General features: G+C 39.3%; 3 protein-coding genes across 3 annotated transcripts in view; 1 reads left to right on the top strand and 2 right to left on the bottom strand.

The window, feature by feature from the left end:
- LOC119523721 (zinc finger X-chromosomal protein) overlaps positions 1-26,765 on the bottom strand; it is a 725,297-nt gene that overhangs the window by 142,929 nt on the left and 555,603 nt on the right. The window lies entirely within an intron of this gene.
- The window catches only part of EIF2S3 (eukaryotic translation initiation factor 2 subunit gamma), a 55,054-nt gene continuing 29,006 nt past the window's right edge, over positions 718-26,765 (bottom strand). Inside the window, exons 10-12 of the mRNA XM_037822541.1 lie at positions 9,152-9,321; positions 4,119-4,291; positions 718-1,324 (exon numbers count right to left, since the gene is read on the bottom strand). Coding sequence (XP_037678469.1) covers positions 1,261-1,324; positions 4,119-4,291; positions 9,152-9,321 — 407 coding nt within the window. The 3' untranslated portion in view covers positions 718-1,260. The remainder of the gene's footprint in view (positions 1,325-4,118; positions 4,292-9,151; positions 9,322-26,765) is intronic.
- Positions 7,705-8,238, top strand: LOC119523732 (60S ribosomal protein L23a-like). Its single transcript, XM_037822547.1, has one exon. The coding sequence runs from the start codon at positions 7,705-7,707 to the stop codon at positions 8,191-8,193; it is 489 nt and encodes a 162-aa protein (XP_037678475.1). The 3' UTR covers positions 8,194-8,238.

The raw sequence follows: 26,765 nt of genomic DNA, 5'->3' as shown, positions 1-26,765 counted from the left end.
CTATCAAACCACAACCCAGAACCCATGAATCTCGAAGACAGTTGTATAAAAATGTAGCTTATGAGGGGTGACAATGGGATTGGGAAAGCCATAAGGACCAAACACCACTTTGTCTAGTTTATGGATGGATGTGTAGAAAAGTAGGGGAAGGAAACAAACAGACAAAGGTACCCAGTGTTCTTTTTTACTTCAATTGCTCTTTTTCACTCTAATTATTATTCTTGTTATTTTTGTGTGTGTGCTAATGAAGGTGTCAGGGATTGATTTAGGTGATGAATGTACAACTATGTAATGGTACTGTAAACAATCGAAAGTACAATTTGTTTTGTATGACTGCGTGGTATGTGAATATATCTCAATAAAATGATGATTAAAAAAAAAAAAAAAAAAAAAAATGAAGGGGCTCACCCTTTCCCTTCTAACATGTTTTATCTCTTGAAAAGTCTAAAGATTACTAATATTAGAATTTATGTCATAACCCTATCAATTAAACAGTTAAGAAAAAACATAAAATAAAGCCTGGAAAGCTTACTCATCTAGAATTACTTGGTCCACCAATATTTGACATGGAGGAAGACTGTGTTTCAGGGATAACCAATGCAGAACTAACCACAAGACAACACAGGGAGAGAGGGAGTAGAACTGACTCTAGTTTCCTGTGTTCCAGTCCAAGATGAGAGTAAGGGGAAAGAAAGGTTTGTCCATAAAAACAAGCACTCATGCTCTAAAGGAAAATTTAATTTAAGCCTATTAATTTCCTTTTCATTCTAAATTACAAAGATAAAGCAACATCAACAATGGGGCAGAAGAGGAGTTGGTCTTCAAGAATTTGTATCCAAGTTTTTACTGGTGCAAAATTCCTTTAAGCCTGGAACTACTCAAAGATGAATCATGAAAAAATAAGAAGAAAAACTTTATTTTTAAACAAGTTCAGTGCTATATATGCTACAGCAAAAGCTGACTGTAGCGAAGTTTCATTTAAGACCTGCATTGATGTATAAATTAGACATTATTTGGGAATGATTCATTTCTGCTAAAATGTAGATTAAATCCAACATCATGCCAATTTTTACATTTATTTTAGATCCTATTTGAGTACTAGAGGCTAAATTTTCATCACCTAATAATGAGAATAACCTTACAGCTACTACTGAGGTAATGAGCTGTGAAATTAATTCCCCAATATTGTTTTTGAAAATATACCCCTAGGTTGTTAAAGAGAAATTCTGACTTGACCCAAATGTATTTAACTGGGATTCTTCAGTCATCATCTACTGTTGGCTTGATTGTCACTCCTCTTCTTATCTGGCCCCAACCAATTAAACTGCAAAATAAAAATAAAAGAAATCATAACTTTTACATCCATTTTATTATTATTACCACATAAATCATATGATGTAATTGGTTTTACTTGCCTCTCTTCTAAATTCAAATTTGTTCCCATAACCTGGCTCCTCCATAAAGAGAGTCTACACTATCTTCTGAGATACCTAGAACCAGATACATGGGCTCTGGCTAGCATAAATGACAGGAAAAGCCAGCAGAAAGTTACTACCATAAATATGCTCATCTTTAACAAAATATACCTACCTCTTCAGGACCACCAAATAAGAGCTCTTCAGGCCCACCTAAGGAACCATGCTGATACACAAACTACCTCAGTCTAATTACTCAAAAAAAATAAAAAATAAAAAATAATAATCTAATCTATCTTTTTCTTCCTGAAAAATGCTTTCCTACCTTTCATAGTAACTCAACAGATCACAATGGCTTTAGCATGACCTTAGCTGGTAAAGAAAAATAAGAGAAGAACTAGAGGAACATACAGTCTATAAGCAGATTACTCTCAATGGAAGAGGGAGCTCTGTTCTCTCTTTCAATGTATGTTCTACTTAAGGAACAGGCTGGCTTGCTACCTCAACTAGTTTGTAGAAAAATACATGTAAACATGGGTTAAAAAAAGTCACAATTATAAGGAATGTTAGGATCATTCAGATGCTCCCTTATTTCCTTTAAGAATTTTAACATATTTCCCAATTTTCAAGCAAAGTTAAATTTCATTTGGATAGAATCCCCTTAAAATATTGGTGAGCAGACAAAAAATATCCTTTATTTTAAAATCACACAGAAGAGGGAAATCAATGGGCATAAATCACCACAAAACAGGATTATTTACTTAAAAGACAACAAAAAGTTTAACTCTCTTTAAACTAGAGAGTAAGAAGTCAGATAAATCTTCCAGACAGAAAGTGATGAGAGATCATCATGGAGCACTATATTAAGGGAAGGCTTAATTAGGGAGGTAGGAAAGAATAAAGAGCCAAGGGTGGTTTGCAAAATTAGAGGGACAATTAGGACACAGAATAGCTAATTTAGAGGGTTTATATTAAACAAAGCAAGAAGAAAGGTTAAACAGATTGCAGACTGCCAGAAAGTTCTTGAATAGAAATAGTGAGAAGCTACTACAAATTACTGAACACAGCATGATGACAATGTTTTAGGAGAATTAACTTCGACTAGACTTTTACGTAACAAAAAGAGGCAAACTAGGAGTCTTTTGCAATAATTTTTAAGTGTGAAATGAAGATGGTATGGGCTACAATGAGGTCACACAGAATGGAAAGGAAGGGACAGACTCATTCATTAACCTGGGGAAGAGCAATTAAAAAAAAGTCAGGAGTCAAAGTTGTATGCGTGTTTCTTAGCTCTGTCCAAAGGGCCTAGAAGCAATAGCATCCTAGGAGCAATGAGACAACAAGCCTGTAGATCTTCATTTCTAAATACTATCTCCCACTAAAAGGAACCAGGGTTTCTTGGAGAAACGGCCAATTATAGAACTGGGGCAGGGAAGATACAAGGTGAGACTGGAACATCTTGTGACAGAACATAAGGAAGTGCTCAAAAACTGATGGAGGCATGTGAAAGGACACAGGAGCCAGCTCGAAGGCACTGCACTGGTCAAACTTTGGACAATCTGAGCATCAAAATAAATAAGAGCAGTAATGGATCATAACTTATTGAATAAAATAGGACCTCCAAAAGTCCACATTATAATTAGTTAAGTAAATAATGAGGAACAAAGAATGCCAAATGATAAATGTTAACTGATGGAATTGGAAAAACAGAATTACCATTTTGTAATCATCAGTCAAGTTCAATTCAGGCAAGAACTGACAGTGGATGCTAAATCCGGGGTTTAGGTTAAGATATTTGATGAGGAGCAGGCTATTCGTAGAGTCTCAAAGAGTCTCCCCACAGACTGCTTATTAGTTGTAAGGGTTAAAAGGGTAATTATACAGCAGAGAAACTGGACAACACGTTGACTATGATCAAATCGAACCCCTCACCAATATAGAGCAATTAATTATCATTTGCCTCTGGATATAATAATCTAAGGACATATATAACCTGAATCTAATTTTAGGAAACAGATAAACCCAAATTGAGGGACATTCTATAAAATAACTACCCTGTATTCTTTAAAATTATCAATGACAAAGAAGGCAGAGGAAGCTCTACATTAGAGATCAGACAGACGTGAAAACTAAATGCAATGCATGATCCTAGACTGGTGGGACAATAATGCTATAAAGGACATCATTGAGACAAGCAATAAAACTACAACATGAACTGCATATTTCAATATTTTATCAGTGTTAAGTTTCTTGATTTTCTTTTTTTTATTATCTCTGTTTTTAGGAAATATACACTTTAGTATTAACAGGTTAAGGGGCATGATATTTACATAAAGAATCTGGGTAAAGGTATAGAAGGTTCTCTGTACAATTCTTGAAATTTTCCTGTTAAATTTGAAATTATTTCAAAATTCAAAAATTTTTAAACATCAAAGACAGCTGAAATATTGAAACTAAATTCACTGGTTCTTACATGGTTGCCTGAGGTGAAAGGCAGCCAATACAAATCAGGGGTAGAAATAAAGATTTCAAAGTCATCCAAATAAACAGATTAGTATTAAAGCCACAAGAACTATTGTATTTAAGGAAAAGTGTCTGCGTGTGTGTGTGTGTGTGTGTGCGCGCACACACCAAGAACTCAACCCCACAAGGAAACACTATCTTTTTCATTAGAAAGAGGCTAAAGCTAATAAATAAACTTACCGCCAGTGTTTCTCAACTCTTCGGCTAAGGGCTATTTTTTCTCCTACTTCAGTGCACACAGGATTAGTCAAAACAATTTTGCCCAAATCAGCCTTGACTGCACTAACTCTTCCTCCTGTAGACAGGGATCCTATGTTCACCATGAGCACTTCATTCTTAGATAGCTTTTGCACCTAGGGAAATAAATTGGAGAAAAATAAACACCACAATCAAGCAAATACTTTCCAAAAATGAGTGGGAAATTACTAAATATTTTTGGAAATAAGTGAACCATAAAAGAAAAAAAACTCTACAGAAATTCACTGTAATGGGATTTGAACTATATACAGTCTAAAAGTGGCAAACAAGGTTTATTTAGCACCCACTGAATTTACACAAGAGCTACCTCTGAAATAAACTAGGAACTATAGTATAGAAGCTCTTAAAATTCCTGTTGTGGGGAAGGGGTTATGCAAAAGGAGAACAATTACTAATATGAACAGACATTAATGAACAAACTTTGGGAGTTAAAAGCCGACAACACAGGCGACCAGGAGATAGAAAGAGGGCAGAGACCAGCCATTTGATGCTGAAGGACTACAGAATGTTTAGGATTGATTGCATAGATCCAGAAATAGATAGCATAATACTGTGTGATGGTAGCACGGTATTGTAAGTACACTGAACAAAGATGCCTGTGAGTAAAGCTGAAAGAGGTGGGATAGGAGAATGTATGACACCAGAGGTAAAGATAGATGATAAAGACTGGGACTGTATAACGTGGCAAAAACTGGAGTGGCCAATGACTGTTACTAAATATACAAATATAAAAATGTTTTTGCATGTGGGAAAGCAAATGAATGTCAACCATGTAGAAATTTGAAAAAGGGATGGTATTCAGGAAAAAACATAATCAAAGCAAACTGGAGTCTATGGTCAACAGTAACATTGTAATATACCTCCATTAAATGTAACAAAGGCAATATGCCAATGCTAAATGTATATGAGAGGGGGATATAGGGGAGTAATATGGGATTCTTGGTAGTGGTGTTATTTGCTGTCCTTAGTAGTATATTGTATTGTATGACATGTTATTTTTCTTCTTATCATTTTTTCTTATTGCTAAAAAAAAAAAAAAAAAAACAAAACAATTTTTCTTATAGTAATCAGTATGTTCAAGTGCTGATTGCGGTGATAAATGTACAACTTTATGATGATACCATGAACAACTGATTGTACACTGTGGATAAATGTATGGTATGTGAATATAACTCTATAAAATTGTAGGAAAATATATATACAGGAGTAAAAGTGTTGGAGAAAACATGGTGAGAGGGATGATGCCTCACCAATATGGACTAACTACAATGTGTAAACTCAGAATTGAATCTCAGAACATAACGTGGACACAATAATTGTAATAGTCCCTAGATTGTAAGCTCTTACAGCAGTTAACTCTATCCCTGAATTGTAAGGCCTATCTCTAAACTTGGAGATGCTGATCCCCTAGCGTATAACCTGATTGGTCTCTGGAACAATGTGTATCTCTGAGACACCTGAAACTCAGAGCTAGAGCTCGGCAGATATGAATGTCAGTATTAGTGCATACAGCCACTGTCAAAAAAAAAAAAGCTGAAAAAGAGCCCAGACTTCAATTAGTGATATGAATGAAGCAGGTCTGGTTAAGACCAGGGCAAGCCAGGCCAAAGGATAAAGGTTGAAAATGATTGTGTTTTAAAACTTCAACTTTCATATGAGACCAAGGGAATAGATATCTATTTGGTACAGGATCTAAATTTTCTAAACGGTACAACTCTACAGTCGATTTGTTCAAATACCACAATTGCATGGAACTTTGAATAGGAAGTGAGATACGGTAGGTTAGTGTAGGCTGGAGTGAAATAGTGACACATCCTAGAGTAATTTGGGCAGATAATAAAAAATATATTTACAGCCTCCCCCTCCCCAGCCCCAAGGATCTGGGGGAAGGTGCGGATGTGTTGGACATCCTCACCTGGACGGGTGTTGATGTTGTCACAAACATTGGGACTGGCAGTTTGATGTGCTGAGCCCTCGAGCATGGGACTTGCCCTTATGAAGCTCATTACCACAAAGGAGAGTCTAAACTTGTATGTAATGGTGCCTAAGAGTCTCCCCCTGAGTACCTCTTTGTTGCTCAGATGTGGCCCTCTCTCTCTCTAACTGAGCCATCTCGACAGGTGAACTCGCTGCCCTCCCCACTACGTGGGACCCGACTCCCAGGGGTGTAAATCTCCCTGGCAACGCAGAGTATGACTCCCGGGGATGAATGTGGACCCGGCATCGTGGGACTGAGAGTATCTTCTTGACCAAAAGGGGGATGCAAAATGAGACGAAATAGTTTCAGTGGCTGAGAGATTCCAAATGGAGTCGAGAGGTCACTCTGATGGACATTCTTATGCACTATATAGATAACTCCTCTTAGGCTTTAATGTATTGGAATAGCTAGAAGTAAATACCTGAAACTACCAAACTCCAACCCAGCAGTCTGGACTCCTGAAGACAATTATATAATAATGTAGATTACAAGGGGTGACAGTGTGATTGTGAAGACCTGGTGGATCACACCCCCTTTATCTAGTGTATGGATGAGTGGAGGAATGGGGATAAAAACTAAAGGACAAATGGGGTGGGATGGGGGGATGATTTGGGTGTTCTTTTTTCACTTTTATTTTTTATTCTTGTTCTGGTTCTTTCTGATGTAAGGAAAATGTTCAGAGATAGATTGTGGTGATGAACGCATAACTATGTTATCATACTGTGGACAGTGGATTGTATATCATGGATGATTGTATGGTGTGTGAATGTATTTCAATAAAATTGAATTTAATAAAAAAAAAAAAAAAAGGAGAACAATTAATAAGAGTTAACAGTGTGGGTTCTGGAGATCCAATTCCACTCCTGTACCCTAAGCTGGTTACAGAAACTCTCTGAGCCTTTGGAAAATTGGGTAACACCTAGCACACATGGTTGTTGTGAGGACTAAGTGAATTATTAGCTACTATTCCCGTTATTGCTATTTTCTCCCACTTTAAAGCCTAATTCCCAAACTCAGATGATTGTTTTTAATGGCTTCATGTCTTTATTAAAAGTCAGATAATGAGAAAAAAGTCTTTATTAAAGGAATTCTGAAAAACATAATAAACATGTCAGTTTTACAAGCATGTGACTCACACATGCTTATAAATGATTTCTTAAAATGATTTCTTTCCTTATAGCTTTTTCATAAAATTAACTTTTGCCTGGTGCATCAAGTTAAACATTAGTAAGACCTGAAGGAAAACTGGGGAACAGAATTTTAATTGAGGGTGGGTATTACATAGATTTATTTACTGTGGCACTTTGTGCTGTCTGAATTTCTCACGAGACTCTTATAACTTTGTAATTACCAAGTTCAGTATTAAAACAGGTAATAATTCAATAACTTTTCTACCACTTTTTTCTCTTTCCTAGTATAATGCATCTTGGAGATCTATGTCAATATATTTAGCCTACCTCATTCTTTTTTAAGTGGCACATTTCCACACTGAATGAATATTCCCATAAATGTTTTTGCTATTAAAAAATAATGCTACTTTTCACGAAGATGGCGCCGAAAGCGAAGAAGGAAGCCCCTGCCCCTCCCAAAACCGAAGCCAAAGCAAAGGCTTTGAAAGCCAAGAAGGCAGTACTGAAAGGTGTCCACAGCCACAAGAAAAAGAAGATCCGCACTTCACCTACATTCCGGCGGCCCAAGACTCTGCGTCTCAGAAGACAGCCCAAATATCCTCGGAAGAGCGCCCCCAGGAGAAACAAGCTTGACCACTATGCCATCATCAAGTTCCCCCTGACCACTGAGTCAGCCATGAAGAAGATTGAAGACAACAACACACTTGTGTTCATTGTGGATGTCAAGGCCAACAAGCACCAGATCAAACAGGCTGTGAAGAAGCTCTATGATATTGACGTGGCAAAGGTCAACACCCTGATCAGGCCTGATGGAGAGAAGAAGGCATATGTTCGACTGGCTCCTGACTATGATGCTTTGGATGTTGCCAACAAAATTGGGATCATCTAAACAGTCCAGCTGGCAAATTCTAAATATAAGCTTTTTGACCATAAAAAAAAAAAAAAAAATAAAAAAAAAAATAATGCTGCAGTGAAATGTGCTGGAACAGGGCTATCTTTTAAATGCTGATAAATATCACCAAATATGTCTCCCCAAAAGTGCTACCAATTTACATTTTTCAACAAACATATGACTGATTATTTCCCTTCATTCTTGCTAAGAGGGTATCAGCAAATTCCATCTTTGCCAATCATATTGAGTAATCATACTGAGTCTCTTAAAAGGCACATGTACATAAGGAATATTACATCTTTGTCATGTGTGACACAAATACTTTTTCCCTAATTTTTTTACTATTTGCCATGCAGAGGTTTTCAATTTTCAGGAAGTAAAATTTATTCAACTTTTAAAAATGTTATTGTGGTAAAATATATATGACATAAAAGTTGCCAATTTAACCATTTTTAAGTGTGAAATTCAGTGGCATTAATTACATTCACAATATGTGCTACCATCACACTATCTAATTCCAAAACTTCTTCATTACCTCAAACAGAATCTGTGTACCCATTAAGCAATCACTCCCCATTCTCCCTTCCCCAGTCCCTGGTAACCTCTAATTTCATAAAACTAGAATCATATTTGTCCTTTTGTGGCATTTGACATTTCATTTAGCATAATTTTTAAGGGTCATCCACACTGTAACATATGTCAGAACTTCATTCCTTTTAACGGCTGAATAATATTCCACTGTATATATTTTATCAATTCATCTGTCGATGGACACTTAGATTGTTTCCACCTTTTGGCTATTATGAATAATACTGTTATGAACACTGATATAGAAGTTATTCACTGTCTCTTTTTTCTTAATCTCACATTGACCATAAAAGAATAAAAGTGAAAAGTGGCTGTAATATCACTATTTATCCCTTTTTTTGAAACAGGAATTATAAAAAGCATTTACCTTTGCTGCTTTCTTATCTCCTTCAGTGCGGACACCTAGAAGCCGTCTAAGAAGGAAATAGGAAATTTCCAGTTCTGTGAAGATCTCAGGTAGAGCTCCAACGGCACCAAGCACCTGTCCCACCATTCTGTCAGCCCGGCACAAAGTGGGGTCAATTTTTGTTCCAACTCCTAATGTAAAATAAGATACTATAGTTAAACATTTGATTTCTTAAAATACTTATACAGTTCATTGCTTACCCCCAAACTCAAATACAACATATATCTATGCATTTTAACAAACATTTATATTTTCATACTCATGCAACAACTGTTGGTGTGACAAAATACCTGTCTTATCTGAAGAAACAGAACTATAAACTCACATTAGTTGGGTGAGACAAAAATTCTCTTGATTTAAATTATAAACAAAGGGCAAGCAGAGATAAAAGCCTAATTAAAAAATGAGTCAGAATTTCCTTAATGAAAGATGAAATGATATAAAATTCATAATGAGTAATGTGCTGGTATGAATCTATTATGTATCCCAGAAAAGCCATGTTCTTTCATCCAATCTTGTGGGGGCAGACCTACCGTGGGGGTGGGATCTTTTGATTAGGCCGTTTCCATGGAGATGTGACCCCACCCATTCAAGGTGGGTCTTAATTGGTTTACTGGAGTCCTTAAGAGAGCTCGGAGCGATCACAGACCCAGATGCTTACAGATGCAGACAGAAGGATATTTGGAGAGGCTAAACTAAGAGGTGAAGCCCAGAGTTTGCCCCCAGAGAAGCTAAGTAAGAACCCAGAAACACTTAGTGAGAAAACACCCAGAGATATTTTGGAGACAGCCATTGAAACCAGAACCAGGAAAGAAGCTAAGAGATGAAATCCAGAGTTTGCCCCAGAGAAGCTAAGAGAGGACCCCAGAGGTGCTTAGAGAGAAACGCACTGGGAGAAACAAGCAAGGACACGCAGGAGCTGAGAGGGAGAAGCTAAGACAGAAGCCCAGAGACATTTTGGAGAATGCAATAGAAACTAGAAGCTAACCCCAGGAGAGGCCCAGCAGACTCCAGCCATGTGCCTTCCCATGTGACCAAGGAACCCCAGATGCCATCGGTCTTTTTTCAGAGAAGGTACTGTCCTACTGATGAGTCAAGGAAAGTTCTAACACTAGCTGGATACAAGCTTAAGGAACAGATGCCTCAAGGTATAAATTCCAGCAATAACAAACTAAAATATCAAAATGTCCAGGTTTCAGCAAAAGATTGCAAAACATAAAAAGTAACAGGAAAAAAAAAGTAACAGGAAATGATGGCCCAGGCAAAGGAGATTAAAGCATTAGAAACCATCAGTGAGGATCAGACATAGGACATTCCAGACAAAGACTTAAAAAATGGTCCTAAATATGCTCAAAGAGCTAAAGGAAACACAGACAAAGAACTAAAGGAAATCAGGGAAAAAATAGATGAACACAAAGAAAATATGAAGATATAGAAATTATGAAAAGGAATCAAACAGTTGAAAATCACAGTAACAGAAATTAAAATTCCCTAGAGGGATTCAACATCAGATTGGAACTGGCAAAAGAAAGAATCAGAGAACTTGAAGATAACATAATTGAAATCATTGAGCCTGAGAAGAATGAAGAAAATGAACAGAGCCGGAGGAACCTGTGGGACACCATCAAGCATACCAATTTATGAACAGTAGGAATCCCAGAGGTAAGAGAGAAAGGAGCAGAGAGAATATTCAAAGACATAATGACTGAAACCTTTGCAAATTTAACTAAAGACATGGATATACACATCCAAAACACTCAACCACGCCATATTATAATAAAACTGCCGAATGTCAAAGAGAAAGAGAATTCTGAAAGCAGCAAAAGAGAAGCAATAAGTCACATACAAGGAAGCCTCAAGAAGATTAAGTGCCAGTTTCTCATCGGAAACCATGGAAGCAAGAAGAGAGTGGGAGGATATGTTTAAAGTGCTGAAAGAAAAAAAAAAAAAAAAAAAAACAACCAAGAATTCTATATCTGGCAAAACTGTGTTTCAAAAATAAGGGAAGGATTAAGACATTCCCAGATAAACAAAAGCTGAGGGATTTAGTCAAGCCATACAAGAAATGCTAAAGGAAGTTCCGCAGGTTGAAAGGAAGAGACACTAGATAGGTGACTTGATGCCACATGAATAAAACTCCGGAGAAGATAATGACATTGATAAATATAAATACAGTACTATTTTATTTTTGGTTTGTAATTCTTTTTACTTCCTAATGGACCTAATAGGCAAATGCACAAAATCCAATGATAAATCAGTGGTTTTGAACTCATAATGTATAAAAATATAACTTGTGACAAGAACTACATAAAGATGGGGGATGGAGGGTTATAGGAACATAGTGTGTGTATACTACTGAAGTTAAGTTGTTATCAAAGTAAAGGAGATTGTTACAGATTAGGATACCAAACATAAGTGCCACGGTAACCACAAATAAAATACCAGAGAACATGCAAATTTAGAGAGATAGAAATAAGAGTACAGGGTACCAGGAGCGGGGAGTAGGGCAACGGGAAGTTAACACAAAGTGAGGGCAGGGTTCCTATTTGAATTGATGGGAAATTTCTAACAATGGAAGGTGGAAAGTACTGCAACACTGAATGTGATTAATCCCACTGAGTGGTATGCTTAGAAGGGACTGAGATGGGATGATTTATGTTGCATCTATGTTTACACAATTAAAAAAAAAAGAAAGAGAAAATGACAGAAACTTTTGGGGAAGATGGTGGAATAGGGAGCTCCAGGACTCAGTCTTTGCACCAAAACAGGCAAACAGGGCAGAAAGAATATTTGAGGAAATAACGGCCCCAAAGTTCCCAATTCTTAGGAAAGACATAAATATACATGTACAAGAGGCACAATGTACTCCAAACAGAATAAATCTTAACAGACCAACTCTGACGCACATACTAATCAGAATGTCAAATGGCCAAAGATAAAGACAGAATTCTGAAAGCAGCAAGAGAAAAGCAATTCATCATAAACAAGGGATTTTCAATAAAACTAAGTGCCAATTTCTCATCAGAAACCATGGAGGTGAAAAGGCAGTGTTGTAAAAAGAAAACTGCCAACCAAAACTTGCTTACCCGGAAAAACTCCTTCAAAAACAAGAGATAAATCCACGAGCTAAAAATATCAGGAATTGCCTGAAACAACTGTTTTCAGGCTTCAAAGGCAAGAAGAACACTATACAGCATCCGGGGAAGAGCAGGAGAAAGAGGCTGATAAACTATGGTAAAGAACAGTGAGTTGCTCTCACCACAGCGGCTAAAAGCGCCCATCTCCCACTCTCATAGCGGGCTGCCCTGGGGTCCATTCCCTGGCTAGCTCGTTGGGGATAGAAAGGGACGTAAAAATCCTCTTTCCCAAGAACAGGTGTGGGAAAGGTGGATCACTGATCATGGTTTTTGATTAGCGAATTTGGATTGCTGGGTCCTGGCTCTGAGTAAGTGTTTCAATCCACCCCGGACAAAGGCCACAAAGGCCACAGCAGTCACTATTTCAACCCCGCCCCGGACAGGGGAGGAAGCGGTAGAGATTTAAAGACACAGTGCCTGTTCAAGGCTTGGGGAGACAGCTGAAGAGCTGCATTTGCTGGGCAAGGCAGGATTGCCCATAAAACATCAAAGAAGCTTTGGGTGCCCTTCCTGATCCCCTCTCCAGGGCACTCTGAAGCCAGTCTGCACCCCCTGCATGGGTCCCTGAGCCGGTTTTGGCTGGGAAATACTGACTTGTGAAATTACTCTCTGGGGGTCACCCTCCTCCCAGAATTTGCCCTCCAGGGAAAAGGAGCTAGAGAAAAACTTGGGAAATTACTCTCTGGGGGTCACCCTCCTCCCAGAATTTGCCCTCCAGGGAAAGGAGCTAGAGAAAAAGAAAGGAGTGCAAAAAATATAGAGAGGCAAAACAAAAACAAACAGAACAGATCAAGATTCCTGGAGAAGGAACAGAGGAAAGGAAGCTTTCTCCTGGACATGAAACAATTGCACAAAAAGTGCAATCATAAAATTGTAACAGGTATCGAAGTCAAGGATCAGGTGAAGAAGAGCTGAAAATATTTGATTGGTTAAACACAGGATATTCTAAGGTATAGAATAAGGTAGACTGAACATCAAAGAAGACCCTTAACACAAAGCCAAACAACAACAAAAAACTCTAGACAAGAGAAGAGAAAATGACCCTCAGAGCGAACCCATCAAGATAATCAGATGCCTAGACACCAGCAAAAAATTACAAGCCATACTAAGAAATAAGATACAGTCCAGTCAAGGGAACAAATCAAAACTACAGAGACGACACAGAATTTGGAAAAACTAATCAAAGATTTCCAAATCTCCTAAATCAGTTCAAGGAGATTGAAGGAAAATATGGCTAAAGAGATCAAGGTTATTAAGAAGACCATGTGTAAGCACAAAGAAGAATTTGAAAGTATTAAAAAAAAAACCATAACAGATTGTTTGTACAGGTTAGTGTGAAGCCACGATACATTCCAGAGTAATTTGGGCAGTGGATAAAAAAGTATCTGAAAAGACCACTTGAGAAACTGGGGAAAAATGTGGAAATATTAAATATATCCACCTGGGGAATTCCTTATATTCTAGCAAACATTGGGGACTACCAATTTAGTAGGCCGAGCCCTCGATCTTGGGGCTGTAAAGGAGAGGATAAGCCTACTTATAATTGTGCCTAAGAGTCACCCCCAGAGGACCTCTTTTGTTTTTCAGATGTGGCCTCTCTCTCTAAGCCATTTTGGCAGGTGGACTCACTGCCCTCCCCACTACGTGGCACATGACTCCAAGGGGTGTAAATCTCCCTGGCAACACGGGACATGACTCCCGGGGATGAGTCTGAACCCAGTATCGTAGGACTGAGAAAGCCTTCTTGACCAAAAGGGGGAAAAGAAATGAAACAAAATAAAGTTTCAGGGGCTGAGAGATTTCAAATGGAGTCAAGAAGTCATTCTGGAGGTCATTCTTATGCATTATATAGATATCCCTTTTTAGTTTTTAGTGTATCAGAATAGCTAGAAGGAAATACCTGAAACTGTTGAACTGTAACCCAGTAGCCTTGATTCTTGAAGACAAGTGTATAACTACATAGCTTATACAGTGTGACCGTGTGATTGTAGAAAACCTTGTGGCTCACACTCCTTTTATCCAGTGTATGGACAGATGAGCAGAAAAACGGGGACAAAAAGTAAATGAATAATGGGGGCAATGGGTTGTTTTGGGTGTTCTTTTTTACCTTTATTTTAATTCTTATTTTAATTTTTTGGAGTAATAAAAATGTTCAAAAATTGACTGTGGTGATGAATGCACAATTATATAATGATGATAACGTGAACAACTGGTTGTACACTTTGGATGATTGTAGGGTATGTGACTATCGATAAAATTGCAAGGGAAAAAGAAGAAACAAAACAAATTATGGGGATGAAAGGCATAACAGAAGAGATTAAACCAGAAGAGATTAAAAACAACAGAGTTGAACATACACAAGAAAGAATCAGCAAACTAGAAGACAGGACAATTGAAATCTTAACAAGCAGAAGAACCCCTAAAGAATGGAAAAAAATTGAGCAGTGTCTCAGGGATTTGAATGATAGCACAAAGTGCACAAACATAGGGGGGCTGCAAGGGAGGGAAAGGGGGCAGAAAGAATATTTGAGGAAATAACGGCCCCAAAGTTCCCAATTCTTAGGAAAGACATAAATATACATGTACAAGAGGCACAATGTACTCCAAACAGAATAAATCTTAACAGACCAACTCTGACGCACATACTAATCAGAATGTCAAATGGCCAAAGATAAAGACAGAATTCTGAAAGCAGCAAGAGAAAAGCAATTCATCATAAACAAGGGATTTTCAATAAAACTAAGTGCCAATTTCTCATCAGAAACCATGGAGGTGAAAAGGCAGTGTTGTAAAAGAAAACTGCCAACCAAAACTTACTTACCCGGAAAAACTCCTTCAAAAACAAGAGATAAATCCACGAGCTAAAAATATCAGGAATTGCCTGAAACAACTGTTTTCAGGCTTCAAAGGCAAGAAGAACACTATACAGCATCCGGGGAAGAGCAGGAGAAAGAGGCTGATAAACTATGGTAAAGAACAGCTCTCACCACAGCGGCTAAAAGCGCCCATCTCCCACTCTCATAGCGGGCTGCCCTGGGGTCCATTCCCTGGCTAGCTCGTTGGGGATAGAAAGGGACGTAAAAATCCTCTTTCCCAAGAACAGGTGTGGGAAAGGTGGATCACTGATCATGGTTTTTGATTAGCGAATTTGGATTGCTGGGTCCTGGCTCTGAGTAAGTGTTTCAATCCACCCCGGACAAAGGCCACAAAGGCCACAAAGGCCACAGCAGTCACTATTTCAACCCCGCCCCGGACAGGGGAGGAAGCGGTAGAGATTTAAAGACACAGTGCCTGTTCAAGGCTTGGGGAGACAGCTGAAGAGCTGCATTTGCTGGGCAAGGCAGGATTGCCCATAAAACATCAAAGAAGCTTTGGGTGCCCTTCCTGATCCCCTCTCCAGGGCACTCTGAAGCCAGTCTGCACCCCCTGCATGGGTCCCTGAGCCGGTTTTGGCTGGGAAATACTGACTTGTGAAATTACTCTCTGGGGGTCACCCTCCTCCCAGAATTTGCCCTCCAGGGAAAAGGAGCTAGAGAAAAACTTGGGAAATTACTCTCTGGGGGTCACCCTCCTCCCAGAATTTGCCCTCCAGGGAAAGGAGCTAGAGAAAAAGAAAGGAGTGCAAAAAATATAGAGAGGCAAAACAAAAACAAACAGAACAGATCAAGATTCCTGGAGAAGGAACAGAGGAAAGGAAGCTTTCTCCTGGACATGAAACAATTGCACAAAAAGTGCAATCATAAAATTGTAACAGGTATCGAAGTCAAGGATCAGGTGAAGAAGAGCTGAAAATATTTGATTGGTTAAACACAGGATATTCTAAGGTATAGAATAAGGTAGACTGAACATCAAAGAAGACCCTTAACACAAAGCCAAACAACAACAAAAAACTCTAGACAAGAGAAGAGAAAATGACCCTCAGAGCGAACCCATCAAGATAATCAGATGCCTAGACACCAGCAAAAAATTACAAGCCATACTAAGAAATAAGATACAGTCCAGTCAAGGGAACAAATCAAAACTACAGAGACGACACAGAATTTGGAAAAACTAATCAAAGATTTCCAAATCTCCTAAATCAGTTCAAGGAGATTGAAGGAAAATATGGCTAAAGAGATCAAGGTTATTAAGAAGACCATGTGTAAGCACAAAGAAGAATTTGAAAGTATTAAAAAAAAAACCATAACAGATTGTTTGTACAGGTTAGTGTGAAGCCACGATACATTCCAGAGTAATTTGGGCAGTGGATAAAAAAGTATCTGAAAAGACCACTTGAGAAACTGGGGAAAAATGTGGAAATATTAAATATATCCACCTGGGGAATTCCTTATATTCTAGCAAACATTGGGGACTACCAATTTAGTAGGCCGAGCCCTCGATCTTGGGGCTGTAAAGGAGAGGATAAGCCTACTTATAATTGTGCCTAAGAGTCACCCCCAGAGGACCTCTTTTGTTTTTCAGATGTGGCCTCTCTCTCTAAGCCATTTTGGCAGGTGGACTCACTGCCCTCCCCACTACGTGGCACATGACTCCAAGGGGTGTAAATCTCCCTGGCAACACGGGACATGACTCCCGGGGATGAGTCTGAACCCAGTATCGTAGGACTGAGAAAGCCTTCTTGACCAAAAGGGGGAAAAGAAATGAAACAAAATAAAGTTTCAGGGGCTGAGAGATTTCAAATGGAGTCAAGAAGTCATTCTGGAGGTCATTCTTATGCATTATATAGATATCCCTTTTTAGTTTTTAGTGTATCAGAATAGCTAGAAGGAAATACCTGAAACTGTTGAACTGTAACCCAGTAGCCTTGATTCTTGAAGACAAGTGTATAACTACATAGCTTATACAGTGTGACCGTGTGATTGTAGAAAACCTTGTGGCTCACACTCCTTTTATCCAGTGTATGGACAGATGAGCAGAAAAACGGGGACAAAAAGTAAATGAATAATGGGGGCAATGGGTTGTTTTGGGTGTTCTTTTTTACCTTTATTTTAATTCTTATTTTAATTTTTGGAGTAATAAAAATGTTCAAAAATTGACTGTGGTGATGAATGCACAATTATATAATGATGATAACGTGAACAACTGGTTGTACACTTTGGATGATTGTAGGGTATGTGACTATCGATAAAATTGCAAGGGAAAAAGAAGAAACAAAACAAATTATGGGGATGAAAGGCATAACAGAAGAGATTAAACCAGAAGAGATTAAAAACAACAGAGTTGAACATACACAAGAAAGAATCAGCAAACTAGAAGACAGGACAATTGAAATCTTAACAAGCAGAAGAACCCCTAAAGAATGGAAAAAAATTGAGCAGTGTCTCAGGGATTTGAATGATAGCACAAAGTGCACAAACATAGGGGGGCTGCAAGGGAGGGAAAGGGGGCAGAAAGAATATTTGAGGAAATAACGGCCCCAAAGTTCCCAATTCTTAGGAAAGACATAAATATACATGTACAAGAGGCACAATGTACTCCAAACAGAATAAATCTTAACAGACCAACTCTGACGCACATACTAATCAGAATGTCAAATGGCCAAAGATAAAGACAGAATTCTGAAAGCAGCAAGAGAAAAGCAATTCATCATAAACAAGGGATTTTCAATAAAACTAAGTGCCAATTTCTCATCAGAAACCATGGAGGTGAAAAGGCAGTGTTGTAAAAAGAAAACTGCCAACCAAAACTTACTTACCCGGAAAAACTCCTTCAAAAACAAGAGATAAATCCACGAGCTAAAAATATCAGGAATTGCCTGAAACAACTGTTTTCAGGCTTCAAAGGCAAGAAGAACACTATACAGCATCCGGGGAAGAGCAGGAGAAAGAGGCTGATAAACTATGGTAAAGAACAGCTCTCACCACAGCGGCTAAAAGCGCCCATCTCCCACTCTCATAGCGGGCTGCCCTGGGGTCCATTCCCTGGCTAGCTCGTTGGGGATAGAAAGGGACGTAAAAATCCTCTTTCCCAAGAACAGGTGTGGGAAAGGTGGATCACTGATCATGGTTTTTGATTAGCGAATTTGGGATTGCTGGGTCCTGGCTCTGAGTAAGGTGTTTCAATCCACCCCGGACAAAGGCCACAAAGGCCACAAAGGCCACAGCAGTCACTATTTCACCCCGCCCCGGACAGGGGAGGAAGCGGTAGAGATTTAAAGACACAGTGCCTGTTCAAGGCTTGGGGAGACAGCTGAAGAGCTGCATTTGCTGGGCAAGGCAGGATTGCCCATAAAACATCAAAGAAGCTTTGGGTGCCCTTCCTGATCCCCTCTCCAGGGCACTCTGAAGCCAGTCTGCACCCCCTGCATGGGTCCCTGAGCCGGTTTTGGCTGGGAAATACTGACTTGTGAAATTACTCTCTGGGGGTCACCCTCCTCCCAGAATTTGCCCTCCAGGGAAAAGGAGCTAGAGAAAAACTTGGGAAATTACTCTCTGGGGGTCACCCTCCTCCCAGAATTTGCCCTCCAGGGAAAGGAGCTAGAGAAAAAGAAAGGAGTGCAAAAATATAGAGAGGCAAAACAAAAACAAACAGAACAGATCAAGATTCCTGGAGAAGGAACAGAGGAAAGGAAGCTTTCTCCTGGACATGAAACAATTGCACAAAAAGTGCAATCATAAAATTGTAACAGGTATCGAAGTCAAGGATCAGGTGAAGAAGAGCTGAAAATATTTGATTGGTTAAACACAGGATATTCTAAGGTATAGAATAAGGTAGACTGAACATCAAAGAAGACCCTTAACACAAAGCCAAACAACAACAAAAAACTCTAGACAAGAGAAGAGAAAATGACCCTCAGAGCGAACCCATCAAGATAATCAGATGCCTAGACACCAGCAAAAAATTACAAGCCATACTAAGAAATAAGATACAGTCCAGTCAAGGGAACAAATCAAAACTACAGAGACGACACAGAATTTGGAAAAACTAATCAAAGATTTCCAAATCTCCTAAATCAGTTCAAGGAGATTGAAGGAAAATATGGCTAAAGAGATCAAGGTTATTAAGAAGACCATGTGTAAGCACAAAGAAGAATTTGAAAGTATTAAAAAAAAAACCATAACAGATTGTTTGTACAGGTTAGTGTGAAGCCACGATACATTCCAGAGTAATTTGGGCAGTGGATAAAAAAGTATCTGAAAAGACCACTTGAGAAACTGGGGAAAAATGTGGAAATATTAAATATATCCACCTGGGGAATTCCTTATATTCTAGCAAACATTGGGGACTACCAATTTAGTAGGCCGAGCCCTCGATCTTGGGGCTGTAAAGGAGAGGATAAGCCTACTTATAATTGTGCCTAAGAGTCACCCCAGAGGACCTCTTTTGTTTTTCAGATGTGGCCTCTCTCTCTAAGCCATTTTGGCAGGTGGACTCACTGCCCTCCCCACTACGTGGCACATGACTCCAAGGGGTGTAAATCTCCCTGGCAACACGGGACATGACTCCCGGGGATGAGTCTGAACCCAGTATCGTAGGACTGAGAAAGCCTTCTTGACCAAAAGGGGGAAAAGAAATGAAACAAAATAAAGTTTCAGGGGCTGAGAGATTTCAAATGGAGTCAAGAAGTCATTCTGGAGGTCATTCTTATGCATTATATAGATATCCCTTTTTAGTTTTTAGTGTATCAGAATAGCTAGAAGGAAATACCTGAAACTGTTGAACTGTAACCCAGTAGCCTTGATTCTTGAAGACAAGTGTATAACTACATAGCTTATACAGTGTGACCGTGTGATTGTAGAAAACCTTGTGGCTCACACTCCTTTTATCCAGTGTATGGACAGATGAGCAGAAAAACGGGGACAAAAAGTAAATGAATAATGGGGGCAATGGGTTGTTTTGGGTGTTCTTTTTTACCTTTATTTTAATTCTTATTTTAATTTTTGGAGTAATAAAAATGTTCAAAAATTGACTGTGGTGATGAATGCACAATTATATAATGATGATAACGTGAACAACTGGTTGTACACTTTGGATGATTGTAGGGTATGTGACTATCGATAAAATTGCAAGGGAAAAAGAAGAAACAAAACAAATTATGGGGATGAAAGGCATAACAGAAGAGATTAAACCAGAAGAGATTAAAAACAACAGAGTTGAACATACACAAGAAAGAATCAGCAAACTAGAAGACAGGACAATTGAAATCTTAACAAGCAGAAGAACCCCTAAAGAATGGAAAAAAATTGAGCAGTGTCTCAGGGATTTGAATGATAGCACAAAGTGCACAAACATAGGGGGGCTGCAAGGGAGGGAAAGGGGGCAGAAAGAATATTTGAGGAAATAACGGCCCCAAAGTTCCCAATTCTTAGGAAAGACATAAATATACATGTACAAGAGGCACAATGTACTCCAAACAGAATAAATCTTAACAGACCAACTCTGACGCACATACTAATCAGAATGTCAAATGGCCAAAGATAAAGACAGAATTCTGAAAGCAGCAAGAGAAAAGCAATTCATCATAAACAAGGGATTTTCAATAAAACTAAGTGCCAATTTCTCATCAGAAACCATGGAGGTGAAAAGGCAGTGTTGTAAAAAGAAAACTGCCCAACCAAAACTTACTTACCCGGAAAAACTCCTTCAAAAACAAGAGATAAATCCACGAGCTAAAAATATCAGGAATTGCCTGAAACAACTGTTTTCAGGCTTCAAAGGCAAGAAGAACACTATACAGCATCCGGGGAAGAGCAGGAGAAAGAGGCTGATAAACTATGGTAAAGAACAGCTCTCACCACAGCGGCTAAAAGCGCCCATCTCCCACTCTCATAGCGGGCCTGCCCTGGGGTCCATTCCCTGCTAGCTCGTTGGGGATAGAAAGGGACGTAAAAATCCTCTTTCCCAAGAACAGGTGTGGGAAAGGTGGATCACTGATCATGGTTTTTGATTAGCGAATTTGGATTGCTGGGTCCTGGCTCTGAGTAAGTGTTTCAATCCACCCCGGACAAAGGCCACAAAGGCCACAAAGGCCACAGCAGTCACTATTTCAACCCCGCCCCGGACAGGGGAGGAAGCGGTAGAGATTTAAAGACACAGTGCCTGTTCAAGGCTTGGGGAGACAGCTGAAGAGCTGCATTTGCTGGGCAAGGCAGGATTGCCCATAAAACATCAAAGAAGCTTTGGGTGCCCTTCCTGATCCCCTCTCCAGGGCACTCTGAAGCCAGTCTGCACCCCCTGCATGGGTCCCTGAGCCGGTTTTGGCTGGGAAATACTGACTTGTGAAATTACTCTCTGGGGGTCACCCTCCTCCCAGAATTTGCCCTCCAGGGAAAAGGGAGCTAGAGAAAAACTTGGGAAATTACTCTCTGGGGGTCACCCTCCTCCCAGAATTTGCCCTCCAGGGAAAGGAGCTAGAGAAAAAGAAAGGAGTGCAAAAAATATAGAGAGGCAAAACAAAAACAAACAGAACAGATCAAGATTCCTGGAGAAGGAACAGAGGAAAGGAAGCTTTCTCCTGGACATGAAACAATTGCACAAAAAGTGCAATCATAAATTGTAACAGGTATCGAAGTCAAGGATCAGGTGAAGAAGAGCTGAAAATATTTGATTGGTTAAACACAGGATATTCTAAGGTATAGAATAAGGTAGACTGAACATCAAAGAAGACCCTTAACACAAAGCCAAACAACAACAAAAAACTCTAGACAAGAGAAGAGAAAATGACCCTCAGAGCGAACCCATCAAGATAATCAGATGCCTAGACACCAGCAAAAAATTACAAGCCATACTAAGAAATAAGATACAGTCCAGTCAAGGGAACAAATCAAAACTACAGAGACGACACAGAATTTGGAAAAACTAATCAAAGATTTCCAAATCTCCTAAATCAGTTCAAGGAGATTGAAGGAAAATATGGCTAAAGAGATCAAGGTTATTAAGAAGACCATGTGTAAGCACAAAGAAGAATTTGAAAGTATTAAAAAAAAAAACCATAACAGATTGTTTGTACAGGTTAGTGTGAAGCCACGATACATTCCAGAGTAATTTGGGCAGTGGATAAAAAAGTATCTGAAAAGACCACTTGAGAAACTGGGGAAAAATGTGGAAATATTAAATATATCCACCTGGGGAATTCCTTATATTCTAGCAAACATTGGGGACTACCAATTTAGTAGGCCGAGCCCTCGATCTTGGGGCTGTAAAGGAGAGGATAAGCCTACTTATAATTGTGCCTAAGAGTCACCCCCAGAGGACCTCTTTTGTTTTTCAGATGTGGCCTCTCTCTCTAAGCCATTTTGGCAGGTGGACTCACTGCCCTCCCCACTACGTGGCACATGACTCCAAGGGGTGTAAATCTCCCTGGCAACACGGGACATGACTCCCGGGGATGAGTCTGAACCCAGTATCGTAGGACTGAGAAAGCCTTCTTGACCAAAAGGGGGAAAAGAAATGAAACAAAATAAAGTTTCAGGGGCTGAGAGATTTCAAATGGAGTCAAGAAGTCATTCTGGAGGTCATTCTTATGCATTATATAGATATCCCTTTTTAGTTTTTAGTGTATCAGAATAGCTAGAAGGAAATACCTGAAACTGTTGAACTGTAACCCAGTAGCCTTGATTCTTGAAGACAAGTGTATAACTACATAGCTTATACAGTGTGACCGTGTGATTGTAGAAAACCTTGTGGCTCACACTCCTTTTATCCAGTGTATGGACAGATGAGCAGAAAAACGGGGACAAAAAGTAAATGAATAATGGGGGCAATGGGTTGTTTTGGGTGTTCTTTTTTACCTTTATTTTAATTCTTATTTTAATTTTTGGAGTAATAAAAATGTTCAAAAATTGACTGTGGTGATGAATGCACAATTATATAATGATGATAACGTGAACAACTGGTTGTACACTTTGGATGATTGTAGGGTATGTGACTATCGATAAAATTGCAAGGGAAAAAGAAGAAACAAAACAAATTATGGGGATGAAAGGCATAACAGAAGAGATTAAACCAGAAGAGATTAAAAACAACAGAGTTGAACATACACAAGAAAGAATCAGCAAACTAGAAGACAGGACAATTGAAATCTTAACAAGCAGAAGAACCCCTAAAGAATGGAAAAAAATTGAGCAGTGTCTCAGGGATTTGAATGATAGCACAAAGTGCACAAACATAGGGGGGCTGCAAGGGAGGGAAAGGGGGCAGAAAGAATATTTGAGGAAATAACGGCCCCAAAGTTCCCAATTCTTAGGAAAGACATAAATATACATGTACAAGAGGCACAATGTACTCCAAACAGAATAAATCTTAACAGACCAACTCTGACGCACATACTAATCAGAATGTCAAATGGCCAAAGATAAAGACAGAATTCTGAAAGCAGCAAGAGAAAAGCAATTCATCATAAACAAGGGATTTTCAATAAAACTAAGTGCCAATTTCTCATCAGAAACCATGGAGGTGAAAAGGCAGTGTTGTAAAAAGAAAACTGCCAACCAAAACTTACTTACCCGGAAAAAACTCCTTCAAAAACAAGAGATAAATCCACGAGCTAAAAATATCAGGAATTGCCTGAAACAACTGTTTTCAGGCTTCAAAGGCAAGAAGAACACTATACAGCATCCGGGGAAGAGCAGGAGAAAGAGGCTGATAAACTATGGTAAAGAACAGCTCTCACCACAGCGGCTAAAAGCGCCCATCTCCCACTCTCATAGCGGGCTGCCCTGGGGTCCATTCCCTGGCTAGCTCGTTGGGGATAGAAAGGGACGTAAAAATCCTCTTTCCCAAGAACAGGTGTGGGAAAGGTGGATCACTGATCATGGTTTTTGATTAGCGAATTTGGATTGCTGGGTCCTGGCTCTGAGTAAGTGTTTCAATCCACCCCGGACAAAGGCCACAAAGGCCACAAAGGCCACAGCAGTCACTATTTCAACCCCGCCCCGGACAGGGGAGGAAGCGGTAGAGATTTAAAGACACAGTGCCTGTTCAAGGCTTGGGGAGACAGCTGAAGAGCTGCATTTGCTGGGCAAGGCAGGATTGCCCATAAAACATCAAGAAGCTTTGGGTGCCCTTCCTGATCCCCTCTCCAGGGCACTCTGAAGCCAGTCTGCACCCCCTGCATGGGTCCCTGAGCCGGGTTTTGGCTGGGAAATACTGACTTGTGAAATTACTCTCTGGGGGTCACCCTCCTCCCAGAATTTGCCCTCCAGGGAAAAGGAGCTAGAGAAAAACTTGGGAAATTACTCTCTGGGGGTCACCCTCCTCCCAGAATTTGCCCTCCAGGGAAAGGAGCTAGAGAAAAAGAAAGGAGTGCAAAAAATATAGAGAGGCAAAACAAAAACAAACAGAACAGATCAAGATTCCTGGAGAAGGAACAGAGGAAAGGAAGCTTTCTCCTGGACATGAAACAATTGCACAAAAAGTGCAATCATAAAATTGTAACAGGTATCGAAGTCAAGGATCAGGTGAAGAAGAGCTGAAAATATTTGATTGGTTAAACACAGGATATTCTAAGGTATAGAATAAGGTAGACTGAACATCAAAGAAGACCCTTAACACAAAGCCAAACAACAACAAAAAACTCTAGACAAGAGAAGAGAAAATGACCCTCAGAGCGAACCCATCAAGATAATCAGATGCCTAGACACCAGCAAAAAATTACAAGCCATACTAAGAAATAAGATACAGTCCAGTCAAGGGAACAAATCAAAACTACAGAGACGACACAGAATTTGGAAAAACTAATCAAAGATTTCCAAATCTCCTAAATCAGTTCAAGGAGATTGAAGGAAAATATGGCTAAAGAGATCAAGGTTATTAAGAAGACCATGTGTAAGCACAAAGAAGAATTTGAAAGTATTAAAAAAAAAACCATAACAGATTGTTTGTACAGGTTAGTGTGAAGCCACGATACATTCCAGAGTAATTTGGGCAGTGGATAAAAAAGTATCTGAAAAGACCACTTGAGAAACTGGGGAAAAATGTGGAAATATTAAATATATCCACCTGGGGAATTCCTTATATTCTAGCAAACATTGGGGACTACCAATTTAGTAGGCCGAGCCCTCGATCTTGGGGCTGTAAAGGAGAGGATAAGCCTACTTATAATTGTGCCTAAGAGTCACCCCCAGAGGACCTCTTTTGTTTTTCAGATGTGGCCTCTCTCTCTAAGCCATTTTGGCAGGTGGACTCACTGCCCTCCCCACTACGTGGCACATGACTCCAAGGGGTGTAAATCTCCCTGGCAACACGGGACATGACTCCCGGGGATGAGTCTGAACCCAGTATCGTAGGACTGAGAAAGCCTTCTTGACCAAAAGGGGGAAAAGAAATGAAACAAAATAAAGTTTCAGGGGCTGAGAGATTTCAAATGGAGTCAAGAAGTCATTCTGGAGGTCATTCTTATGCATTATATAGATATCCCTTTTTAGTTTTTAGTGTATCAGAATAGCTAGAAGGAAATACCTGAAACTGTTGAACTGTAACCCAGTAGCCTTGATTCTTGAAGACAAGTGTATAACTACATAGCTTATACAGTGTGACCGTGTGATTGTAGAAAACCTTGTGGCTCACACTCCTTTTATCCAGTGTATGGACAGATGAGCAGAAAAACGGGGACAAAAAGTAAATGAATAATGGGGGCAATGGGTTGTTTTGGGTGTTCTTTTTTACCTTTATTTTAATTCTTATTTTAATTTTTTGGAGTAATAAAAATGTTCAAAAATTGACTGTGGTGATGAATGCACAATTATATAATGATGATAACGTGAACAACTGGTTGTACACTTTGGATGATTGTAGGGTATGTGACTATCGATAAAATTGCAAGGGAAAAAGAAGAAACAAAACAAATTATGGGGATGAAAGGCATAACAGAAGAGATTAAACCAGAAGAGATTAAAAACAACAGAGTTGAACATACACAAGAAAGAATCAGCAAACTAGAAGACAGGACAATTGAAATCTTAACAAGCAGAAGAACCCCTAAAGAATGGAAAAAAATTGAGCAGTGTCTCAGGGATTTGAATGATAGCACAAAGTGCACAAAACATAGGGGGGCTGCAAGGGAGGGAAAGGGGGCAGAAAGAATATTTGAGGAAATAACGGCCCCAAAGTTCCCAATTCTTAGGAAAGACATAAATATACATGTACAAGAGGCACAATGTACTCCAAACAGAATAAATCTTAACAGACCAACTCTGACGCACATACTAATCAGAATGTCAAATGGCCAAAGATAAGACAGAATTCTGAAAGCAGCAAGAGAAAAGCAATTCATCATAAACAAGGGATTTTCAATAAAACTAAGTGCCAATTTCTCATCAGAAACCATGGAGGTGAAAAGGCAGTGTTGTAAAAGAAAACTGCCAACCAAAACTTACTTACCCGGAAAAACTCCTTCAAAAACAAGAGATAAATCCACGAGCTAAAAATATCAGGAATTGCCTGAAACAACTGTTTTCAGGCTTCAAAGGCAAGAAGAACACTATACAGCATCCGGGGAA

The sequence above is a fragment of the Choloepus didactylus genome, chromosome X, assembly GCF_015220235.1.
Source record: "Choloepus didactylus isolate mChoDid1 chromosome X, mChoDid1.pri, whole genome shotgun sequence".
Classification (NCBI taxonomy): Eukaryota; Metazoa; Chordata; class Mammalia; order Pilosa; family Megalonychidae; genus Choloepus; species Choloepus didactylus.
This window is presented reverse-complemented; position numbering and strand designations above follow the sequence as displayed.